An 11,013-nucleotide genomic window follows, 5' to 3' on the forward strand; every position below is an offset into this window, starting at 1 on the left:
GCCGGGGGGTGGACCCCAGATGTTGGGGGGTGGACACCGGGAGCTGGGGGGGGCAGCTGGGGAGGGCCCGGAGGCCCTGAGGGTGCAGGCCCACTGGGCGGCATGGGTGGCAGAGGCAGGCCTCCCGGTGGTGGCGGGGGCAAAGACTCTGGCAGAGGCGGCCGGGGCGGCAGACCATTCATCAGCGGGGGCGGGGGTCTCTTCACCCCAGGAGGCCCAGCAGGGAGGCTTGGCGGGGCTGGTGGCTTCTCCATCTTGAAGTGAAACTGCAGGAAAAACTGGAGAGAAACAGAAAAGGCTAAGTGGGGCCTTTGAGGCCCTGGGTGAAGGGGCAGGCTGGCCAGGGCAGCCATCAAAGGCCCCAGAACTGCCTGGATCCCAGACTGGCTTACCTGCTTGGTTTCCCGATTCCAGTGAGTCCAGAACTTGCCTTCGGCCTTATCGATCTCCCTGCTGGGCACCTGCGGGGGGCGGGAGCTCAGTGGAGTGTGAGGTGCCAGTGTCCCAGGCAGGGGACAGGATCCAGTTTCCAGGTGACAGACTAGCCCCACTACTCAGCAAGCCTGCCGGGGGGAGGTGCGGTTTGCGCTCTCGTGTGTGTGGCCCCGGACGAGGTCATGGGAGCCCCGAACAGCCTGGCAAGGAGGACCTCTCACTGCGAGGGGCACCCAGCCGCAGGACACCCAGCCTTCCAGAGGCAAGGACCCGCCGAGGAGGCATCTGTGGAGTGGGCTGGAGGCCAGGAACTGGCCGCTCCCCACAGTGCGGTGGATCTGGGACCCCACATGTGCTACCTTGAAGGCGATGGTCTCGTAGGGCTCGGCGGCCATGAGCAGGTACTGCCAGCGCCGGTCAGGGGGCTCGATCCTCTGCTCGTAGGCGGACATGAAGCGGTGGCGGGGCATGATGCCCTCGGCGATCTCAGGGTAGTCAATCTGTGGGGATACGGCAGGTGGCAGCACCGCCTTTCAGGGGACCCTCCCCTCACGACCGGGCTCCAGGCTTCAACTTACCTGGAAGAGGAGGCTCTGCTGGCCCATCTCCGTGTCCCTCTGCTTGGTCACTGCAACACATAAGGGTCTCAAGTCCAGGCCAGCTTGTCCTCCCTGAAGCTAAGGCAGGGATGTGGCCTAATGCCACCCCCGAACAGGAGGGAAGGACACTGGGGGACCCATACTCGGGTGGCTGCCGCCCAGGGCCAGCAGAGTCCCTGCCTGAGGTCACAGGGAGGGGTGCAGGCAGGACAGTGGGTACCATTGCCCTCCCTGGAGGCCCGGGACAGCACCGGGCAGGAGCTCCAGACTGGGCACGCTGGGCACCTAAGGCCAGCGAGGTCTGCACCCCTGCTGCTGGGAGGGTGCCCTTCGCACGAGAGGTCTGCAGCCAAGCCTCCAGCAGCCATGCCCCCACTTCCGGGCCGCTCTCCCTGCAGCTCCGAGGCACGCCACACTCGGCCCCCCTTACGCCCTCAAGCGTCCCCCCACTTTACTCAGGACAGACAACAGATGCCCTATTATGGCCAAAAGGCCTTTGACAGCCTCCCCACAAGGATCCTATCATCTCATCCCTAGCTTATGATGGAGACGTGCCCCAGGGCCTTTGCACTGCTGTGTCCTGCCTGGAATACCAATCCCCCACATGCTTTTTCTACCTTTATTTAGAATATCTGCCTAATAGCTTTCTCTTTCTTTCTTTTTAACTGCCAGGACCACAGTTCTCTACATTCCGTTGAGCCACTTAACCAACTTTCTGGCAGGTGATCCAGGAATCCTCCTCTCTGCCCAAGGGTTCCACTGAGTAAGTGGTTTCTTACACGGACCCTCCTCCTTCTCCTCCCCCCCCAGGGTCAAAGGAAAGGGACTCATGGCCCCCCATCCTCACAAGGCTCCCCAAACACCAGGATAAGGCCCAAGGGGCCCAAGGGAAGCCCTGACACTGTGATGCGGTGGTTTGGGAAAGTTCACAGGAAAAGTGGGGCCCAGGGCACTAGTGATGGACCAGTGGGAGAGGCGTGGGCGAGGGAGGGCCCCTGCTTCGAAGAGAACAGCAGTCTCCATGGGGCTCAAGGACGAGGGATGGGGGCCGTGGCGAAGGGCTCATTCATGCCCAGCACCAGGGGCAGGCCAGACCACGCTCCCAGACAGAATTACCTTTGTAGCCTGGGCGGCCAATCTTCACAAACTTCTTCACCTCCACCTTGACCTTTTCTGGCGCCGGCTGGGCGGGGGCCTCCTTGGCCTCCTTGGCGGCTCGCCGGGCCCTGCAGGTGGGATGGATATGGAGCTGTGGCCCCTGCCACACAGGCCGCCAAGGCCACAGGCCCAGGTGCTGGGAGCTGTCCAACCCCCACACTGACCTCGGAGTTTGTCTGAGAGGCCAGGGGCATAGGGGGGTTGGCTGGGGGTCGCGGGGTTTGCATGAAATGGGGATGAGACAGACTTGGGGCACCCCTCTCTTCTTGTCCCCTTTCCCACTGTCCCTTATTAGGGAGTCTTACGTGAACCCCCACCTCTTTCCCCTCGTGTCCCGGAAGCCTGACGCTCAAGCAAGATCAGTTAGCTTAACCACTGCGGAAAAAGCACCTTCCACCTCCCCTGGCATCCCCCCTCCACCGGCCCTGAGGCATGGCTGGGCTGGCTTGAAACCATCTCACGCAGGGATGCAAGTGACGCCTCGTTTACCTCGGAGGCCGGACCCTGGGCACTGGAAGGGGCCTGAGGTACTCACAAGTTGGTCTGATGCTTCTTCCCTTGGGTATGTGCCAGGTAGCTCCCCTGCAGTGGGAAAAGCACACGGACAACTCAAGGTGGGTGGGGGCGGCCCAAGAGAAGGAGCCGGCCTCTGTCCACCAGGCCACTGCAGAATGAACAAGTTCTATGGGGTTCACACAAAGCGGAATGAAACGCACACAGAGCCTCAGAAAGTAAGTCCGCAAACGTCAGTGGTCACGGCGTGGGGGACACGGCAGTCTTGCCGCCTGCCGTGGGGGTGGGGGGGCTTAGTGGACCTGGCTGGATGGTGGAGACCACTTGGTACCAGTTGGCGGACCCACAAGTGAACGTGCCCTGTGACCCTGTGTGTCTGTTCGGACTACAGCCCAGGAGACCTGTCCCCAGACAGCAGGACAGACTCCACGTATTTCTGGACCAGCACAGGGACGCTGGGCTGCATCCGGGGATGTCTGTGGGCGTCACGCTCAGCACCCCCCAAGAATGGCCCGGCTCTGATGTCAGCAGTGCTAAGGGGGCAGACCCTGACATATGAGACTGGCCAACTCAGCACTACTTACACACAAACTGAAAACCACCAGAACGTTAAACGGTGTGAAAAAGACAAACGAGATCTGTTTGTTCCTGAATCAGGGCCAGGTGAGCACTCGTGAGACCATCATTGGGACGATCTTAGGGTCGCTGAAAGAGATGAGCTAGGGCCACATCAACGAGATCTCAAAACCTGGATCTAGACCGTCCGGGACTGGGCCCACCCCATGCCTGCAGGCACATATTCACACGGAATCGGCACTGACGGTGTTCAAAGCAAGCGGGCTGGAGGGAGCCCTGCACGCCCAGGGCGGCAGCGGGCACTGGGGGCGCAGGCTGGTCAGTGAGCAGACCTGAGCCCCGCCGCCCCCGGCCATGCTCTGAACGACGTCCCAGAATTAACAGGGAGAGCACGATGGGACAGGGCTGGGATCGGCGGAGCAAGCAGGACCCTGCCCAGAACGGAGAAGGCAGGGGTAACGCACCTCGTTGTTGTGCAGGGTCAGACACAGCTTGCACTCGTACGAGCCCAGATGGTTCTTCATGAAATACGGGTCCTGCGCAGGGAGACACACTCCATTAGCAATCTCGCCCTGTGGTCCCCACCCCCCGTGAAGAGCCAAAGCCTTCCCTTTGTCCACGACGCACAGCCCTCCCTCAACTGGCAGAGAGGGCGGCTGCTTTCCTCCTTGGCAGGTGTTCTGAGGACAGAGGACTAGCAGCAGCCTGCAGCCCGGGGCCCCACAGGGTCTTCTGAGGCAGCACTGTGGGGCCCCCTGGGATCCCGCGGACACAGGCCACCTGGCAGGGCTGGGAGCCTACAACGCCGGTGCCTGGCCCCACGTCTGGGGCAATTCTGGGCCTAGACCGCAGCAGAGCCAAAACAGCGCTGCTGGGCGCCCACCTTCTGGGCCGGGACAGAGATCTGTCGCCAACCACGCCGGCATTCCAAGCACCACCACCCAAGCCAGGTGTGGGAAGAACAGAAGCAAATGGGTTAAAACAAAGGCCCACGGAGACCCCTGTCTCTGTGTGCGGGGGCTCCCAGACCAGACCGGTGACTTTCCATGAGCTAAGGCCGCAGAGGAAGTGCTTCTGACTGCAGGCATGGGGCAGACAGCTGGGGTTCAAACCCTAACTCCACTGCCCAATGGCCGTGGCATCTTTGGCAATGACGGTCCTGTCTTGTTTCCTCAGGAGGATGTTAGTAGAACAGACCTCAGAGGTGAGGGCTCGACACATGTCAGAGTTCAAAGTCTAAGTGGAACCACACACTGACCGCTGGGGGTCACGCCCAGGGTGACTCTGCCCCCAGGCGACACTGGGTGATGTCTGGGCACATCTGTGGTCCTCACAACTGGGATGCTCCTGGCATTGAGTGGGTGGAAGCTGGGGACACTGCCCAGCTGCCAACAGTGCCCTTAATTTCCGAAGTGCCAAGGGGTAGACTCTGGTCTGCCCACGGCTGTGTACACCCAAATAAAATGTCGCCCTTTGCTGCTTACAGCTAAAATATCAACTCACGTGATGCTACTGTGGCCCTCGCCACTGACAATGCTCCATGTCTCTGGTAAATCAAACAAAACCAAAAAACTTTGTGCAACAAAAGGTCCCTCTGAACAGCAGGAGCTGCTCTAGGTCAAGTTCCCTCGATTACAGACCAGGACCCCAAGGCCAACAGAGCTGGGCAGCAGGGCCAAGGGCACCAGGTGCAGGGTATACTGAACTTGGCTCCATTGACAGAAAGGAGAGGGAGGGGCCACGAGACAGGGAGCTGCCTGCCCGCCTGCCCACGGTTCAGCCCACCTTGTTGATGTCGATGGTCTCCAGGGCCAGCTGCCGAAGGCGCTCCCTGCGGTCTCGGTTGCTCTCCGAGGAGGAGGCTACGCCTCCACTCCCGGTCTTACCCCCGGGGCGATGCTGGAAGTCCATGGTGAGGGTGTTGGGGCTTTACCGCACTGGTAGAGAGACCTGCAGGGCCAAAGGGGGAGGCTGTGAGAATGCAGGGTGCAGCCTGGCGGATGGGTCAGCTGAAGACCCTCTTTTTCAGCGCCCTCTTCCCTGCATATCCTCTAGGAGACTGAGGGCCCACGGTGGCCCAAGGACACACAAACCAGGAATAAGGATGAACAAGGACAAGTGTGGTGTCTATGAATGCCTGTGGGGGAGGATTGGAAAGGAAGTCAATGCAGACGGAGAAGTGTAAAAGCTCAGAGACCCAAAATGGCAACAGGGAAGAGGCAGCCAAGTTCTCTCACCAAGTCTCACCTCCTTCAGGAAGCCTTCCTGGACTGCCCAAGCACACGGTGTGCACTCCTCTAAATTCTTTCTGCTCATCTCCACTCACTTCTTCCAAGCTAAATTCTACTTCTGTGGCTCAGCTGTAAATTTGCTGAAAGCAAGGAAGATCTCTATCCATCCACCTACCTACCTACGTCTTCTGCCTAATGCACAAGAAAGATTCAAGACCTCTTTTTGGCCAAAGCAGGCTCTCCTGGGCCTAAATAGCCTGGTTCCATTCCCTTGTTCTTTCACTCAGCTCAGACCCAACCTCCAGGTACCTCCCTCTGGCCTCCAAACACTTTCCTCTTGACTTGGTCAATGTCAGCCCCGGGCCCCTGGCTTACACCCACAGTATCTTTTATCTGTAGAGGTGAGCTCACAGGAACAGGGTCCAAGAGTGAATATGACCCCACAAAGATGTCCCCATTCTTTTTTTCTTTTTTAATGTTTTATTTATTTATTCATTAGAGTCAGAGAAAGAGAGAGGCAGAGGGAGAAGCAGGCTCCCCGCCTACCAGGGAGCCCGATGCGGGACTCGATCCCAGGACCCTGGGATGATGACCTGAGCCGAAGGCAGACGTTTAACCATCTGAGCCACCCAGGCGCCCTAGATGTCCCCATTCTAATCCCTGAAACCCAAGAACACGGAACCATAAATGGCAAAAAGGACCTTGCAGAGGCAGGCAAGTCAAGGCCCTGAGGTGGGGGTGACCCTCGGTTTCCAGGGGGCCCGGCATCCTCACAAGGTCCTCACGAGAGGGAGGCAGAGGGTGGGAGTCCCAGAGATGGGCAGACCCCGCGCTGCTGGTGGTGAAGATGGAGGAGGGGCCGCGGGCCAGGAAAAGGCATGAGCCGGGTCTCCCTGGGGTCCCCAGGGGAACACAACCCTCCATTTTATACTTAGAAAAATACTTAATGATTTATATACTTATTTTATTTTTATTTATTTTACTTATTTATTTTTTAAGAATTTTATTTATTTAAGAGAGAGAGAATGAGAGAGAGTGAGCACATGAGAGGGGGGAGGGTCAGAGGGAGAAGCAGACTCCCTGCCGAGCAGGGAGCCCGACGTGGGACTCGATCCAGGGACTCGATCCAGGGACTCCAGGATCATGACCTGAGCCGAAGGCAGTTGCTTAACCAACTGAGCCACCCAGGCGCCCTATCTACTTATTTTAAAGAAAAAGAGAGAAGGGATGGAGGAGCAGAGAGGGGTGGGGGAAAGAATCTCAAGCAGACTGCACTGAGTGCAGAGCCTGATGCGGGGCTCGATCTCACAACGCTGAGAACACAACCTGACCCAAAATCAAGAGTCGAACAGTTAGCTAACTGAGCCCTCCAGGAGCCCCCCTTTTATACTTCTGACGTCAAGAACTGCACGGTAATAGACTTGCATCGTTTCAACCACTGACTCTGGTGCTTGGCTACAGCGGGAAAGGAACACGTCGGGGCAGGCCAGCTCTGCCGTGGACCTGCAGTGGGACTCAGAGTCACCCCTAACTCTGTATGAATCCAGACCTGTCCCTGGCTTGGTTCTTGTTCTTGACGAGCACATGAAGCCCTCGCACCTGGGAACCAGCAAAGCGACCTTCCGGATGGCTGCTGAATCAGGAACTTATACCCGTCAAGGGGTCGGACTTTTATTACACGAGTCCACCTGGAGCTGCCAACTTTTAAGTGTCGTGAGACAAAGCGTGAGAGACAAGCACTGTCTACCGTGGCAAGCACTCTGTGAAAAAGAATCTTTCTCCCTGAAGAAAGGAGACCATGCTGCCAGGGCCACCCCGGCCAGAAACACCAGGGCGTCACCTCTGCCATCTTCCGTGAGACCAGGGAACACTGCGCCCCAACAGCCCCGGGGGCCTGCAGCCGCAGTCTGCCCAGAGCTCCGTGGTGCCCGCTGCCAGACCTGGCCACAGGCTCCTCGGCGGAGGCCAAGCACTGCCTGCACCTGCTGGTGAAACACCTGACTTTCCCTGCCGGAGACTCAAGGTTTCTGGGCGGAGGGACAGAAACTCCCGTGGGGAGGGGGAGGGACGCTGCCAGCCCGCTCGCCTCCACCAGCAGCACAGATGCGCAGCAGGGATGGGGGCCTGGGAGATCTCTTTCCCACAGGTCCTGAGTGACTTACAGGCCTCCGTGGAGAGACAACACTCACTTCTCAAGGCCATTACAGGACGGCGTTCACCTGAACAACGAAAACTGGGTGCTTTTGGGGGTAGGAGTGTGCTCTGAGCAAGTCAGCAGCCAACCAACAGGTGGATGAGATCCTGCTCAGCGTCACTAGCGAAACCACGGTGGGATGCCACCTCACTCAGATCAGGGCGGCTGTTCTCAAGAAGAAAACAAAGGCAGCACGTGCTCCCCAGTTCGGCCAGGGCTCAGGGGGGACCTGCATGCTCCCCTGGGAAGCAAGTGCTGACAGCTCCAGGGTCCAGGACAGAGACATACCCTCACTTCCTGTCACCTGTTGTACAGGTGACATCCCAGAACACCCCACTGACCCCAAGGGAGATAGAACTACAAGAGTAACTCAGAAGGCAACAATGTTAACAGGGCCAAGAGTTCCCACCAGTTTGGTGAGGAGCCCAGTTCCTCCTTAAACAGGAGAAGGCCTTCGAATGCTGGTGGCTGGCTGGGGAACAGGCACCAGAGCTGTCACAAAAAGGGCCCACGGAGAGAGTGATGGGCTCAGGGAGACCAAACTCAAACGCTGACCTGGTCACCAAGGTAGAGGGAAACCAGTAAGCACTGGAGACCCAAGCTGCCAGTTACTGGTAGCCCACTGCACACAGCATCCCTGTCCCCCCTAGGAGAGCTCATCCCCAACAGATCATCACGGGCCCAGGGGCCCTTGACTGGCTGCTTGGGTAGGTTGTAGTTTTATTCTCAGAAGAACCGGAACGAAGGGCCACTCCACTTACAGGGGCAGGGACAACGGGAGAGAGTCAGAAAGTCGGGGAGTGGAATGAAGGCCAGGCTGAAAAGAGGGAATGCCATCAAAACCTGCCCTTCCCCCACACCTTGCCCAGAAGGTCCAGCTGGAGGCCCACAGCCCAGCCCAGGGGCACAGCATGAGTGCCAGAGACGGTTCTCAGACACTGACAGCTGGGGTCCCCCACACCCCAAAGAAAACACCAGCGTCTCCCCAGGCTCGCTGGGCAGTGAGGTTCACTAGGTGAGAAGCGGGGAACTCACACACACACACGAAGAATTCCACATAACCCCGCCCCCCCTCATATTAGTGTCGTCCTTAATTACTGGGGGGGTTACTACACCACCAAAGCAGAACAGCACACCAAACGTTATCAAGGCGAGTTGCAACCAGAACAAAAAAAAAAAAACCTTTGGAAAGTAAAGATAGGGCGATCCAAATAAAAAGCTGAATGTGAGAGCTTGGAGGTCCAAGTTAAATAAATCTTTTAGAAAGGAGAAGAAAAAGTGGAAAAACAAAAGAAAAAAACCTAAATGAAATTTTGGAGCAAGAACAGCAAGAAGCGTGGAAAGTATCATCACAGAAGTACAAGAGTGTTCCCCCAAAAAGGGAAATAACCCAGGGCTGAGAGAATCTCCTCGTTCTGACAGAAACACGTAAAACGCCTGTCAATAAAAACAATCAGGACAGTTTACCACACCCAGAAAAAACTTTAGTTTCTAGCAAAGAAAGAAAAAGACCAGGAACAAAAGGTGGGGAAACCAGGAGGGAATCCGATTTTTCACAAGAGCACTGGAAACAAGGGGCGAGCAACCCCTTCCCAGTGTCAAGATGGATTTTTCACCCTAACTTCTGGTCATTCGGGGTCACAGACGACCAAGGACTCACACTCGCTCAGTCGGCCGAGGTCCTCAAAAGCCACCCCGCGATGCATCCCGACAGGACCGGGAAAAGGAACACACGGCCGGACAGAACAGTCGCCCGCTCCGGAGAGCAGGACAGAAAGTTCTGGACAACTGCGCGGCTGCCGCGCGAGCTACCCGCGCAGACCGGGGCAGGTCTGCGGCCTGAGCGGGGTGGAGCGGAGAGCACGAGGAAGCCGCTTGTTTACGGCTAGGGAGAAATACGAAGGACAGGAGGGTGCGGCGGTGAGAGCTTCGAGGGGAAGATCACCACCGGGCCAATAAAGTCAGGCTACCAGGAGGAACGGAGACGTCGGTGTCGCGGGAGAGAAGAGCAGCAGGAGAGCGAACTCTGGCGGGGCCGCTAACACCGGTGCGACCCCACCGGGGACAAGCCAGGGCCAGCCCTAAGGGCACAGGGGAGGCGGCGGGGGCCAAAGCACGCCGGCGCCGGGCCTCACCCACTCCCCCTCGGGGACCCCACAGCGGCGGGCACCGCGGCCCCCGCGCACCGCCACCCCGCCCCGGCCCGCTGGCCGCCCGCCAGACCCCCGAGGAGGCGGGACTCGCCTGGCCCGCCCGGAGCGCGGCCCGGGAGCTGGGGCCCGTGGGCGCCGCGAACCCAAAAGCCGCCCGGCCCTCACCCCGCGCCCCCGCCACAGACGCCCGTGGCCCACGTCCGCTGCGGTCCGGGGAAGCCAGGGCCCCGGGACCGCGGTCCTCGGCCCGCGCCTCTCCTCACCCCGCGCTCCTCCTCACTCCGCGCCCGCCGCGGCCACGAATACGTTATGCGCACGCGCGTCGCGCGCTAGGGAAGCACTTCCGGGGACAACGGGGGTGGGTGGGGAAACGGCCTCCTTTGCGCGCATGCCCGCTCTGCCCAGCGAGGTGGACAGAAGCGCCAGAGGCGCGAGGAAACGGGGCGGGGCTGAGAATAAGGGCCGGTACTCGAAGTGCGCGTGCGCACCAGGCTCTCAACGCCTAACTCGCGCGGGGTCAGTTCTCACCGGAGGCCCGGCTTCTGCTCGTCGGTAAAGGGCGCCACCGATCGTGAGGGTAACTTCCTCTGTTCTCACCCCGGATCCAGCTTATTGCATGATTATCTATAACGACCGTCTGTGTCGTCTACTATCGCGTGCGCCCCACGCGGGCTTCGCTAAGCGCCGAGGCTCCCGGACGATCCACAGGATGAGTGACTCGGCTGCGCGCAAGCGCAGTGGCTGCGGTAGCGCTTCCGGGACGGCGCTGTGGGACTTTTTTGGCGCGAGTGGGGACGGCGGCCGGGAGGGCGCGGTCAGCGCTCCGCGTTTTGGGTCCTGGCAGCGCCATGCGCTACAACGAGAAGGAGCTGCAGGCGCTGTCTCGGCAGCCGGCCGAGCTGGCGGCCGAGCTGGGCATGCGGGGCCCCAAGAAGGGGAGCGGTGAGCGGGCTGGGGCGCCGGGGCGGGCGGGCCGGACGGGCGGGGGTGAGCGGCCGCCGAGCCCGCGTGAGCCCGCCCTGTGCCCGCAGTGCTGAAGCGGCGGCTGGTAAAGTTGGTGGTCAACTTCCTTTTCTACTTCCGGACGGACGAGGCCGAGGTAGGCCGACGGGCCGGGGTCGGGGGCCGGGGCCCGCTCGGGGCCCGGGGGCCAT

At 59.7% G+C, this 11,013-nt stretch overlaps 2 protein-coding genes across 3 annotated transcripts in view; one reads left to right on the plus strand and one right to left on the minus strand.

The window, feature by feature from the left end:
- SF3A2 (splicing factor 3a subunit 2) overlaps positions 1 to 10,582 on the minus strand; it is an 11,245-nt gene extending 663 nt beyond the window's left edge. The window contains exons 1-9 of the mRNA XM_021705279.2: positions 10,388 to 10,582; positions 5,067 to 5,231; positions 3,746 to 3,817; positions 2,728 to 2,774; positions 2,151 to 2,260; positions 1,014 to 1,063; positions 795 to 935; positions 393 to 461; positions 3 to 278 (exon numbers count right to left, since the gene is read on the minus strand). Coding sequence (XP_021560954.2) covers positions 3 to 278; positions 393 to 461; positions 795 to 935; positions 1,014 to 1,063; positions 2,151 to 2,260; positions 2,728 to 2,774; positions 3,746 to 3,817; positions 5,067 to 5,192 — 891 coding nt within the window. The 5' untranslated portion in view covers positions 5,193 to 5,231; positions 10,388 to 10,582. The remainder of the gene's footprint in view (positions 1 to 2; positions 279 to 392; positions 462 to 794; positions 936 to 1,013; positions 1,064 to 2,150; positions 2,261 to 2,727; positions 2,775 to 3,745; positions 3,818 to 5,066; positions 5,232 to 10,387) is intronic.
- A 24-nt stretch (positions 10,583 to 10,606) lies between these two features.
- The window catches only part of PLEKHJ1 (pleckstrin homology domain containing J1), a 6,080-nt gene continuing 5,673 nt past the window's right edge, over positions 10,607 to 11,013 (plus strand). For both annotated transcript variants that reach the window (XM_044917535.1, XM_021705284.2), the window contains exons 1-2: positions 10,607 to 10,801; positions 10,891 to 10,958. In XM_044917535.1, the coding sequence (XP_044773470.1) occupies positions 10,708 to 10,801; positions 10,891 to 10,958 (162 nt within the window). In that variant the 5' untranslated portion in view covers positions 10,607 to 10,707. The remainder of the gene's footprint in view (positions 10,802 to 10,890; positions 10,959 to 11,013) is intronic.

Source organism: Neomonachus schauinslandi, chromosome 1 (assembly GCF_002201575.2).
Source record: "Neomonachus schauinslandi chromosome 1, ASM220157v2, whole genome shotgun sequence".
NCBI lineage: Eukaryota > Metazoa > Chordata > Mammalia > Carnivora > Phocidae > Neomonachus > Neomonachus schauinslandi.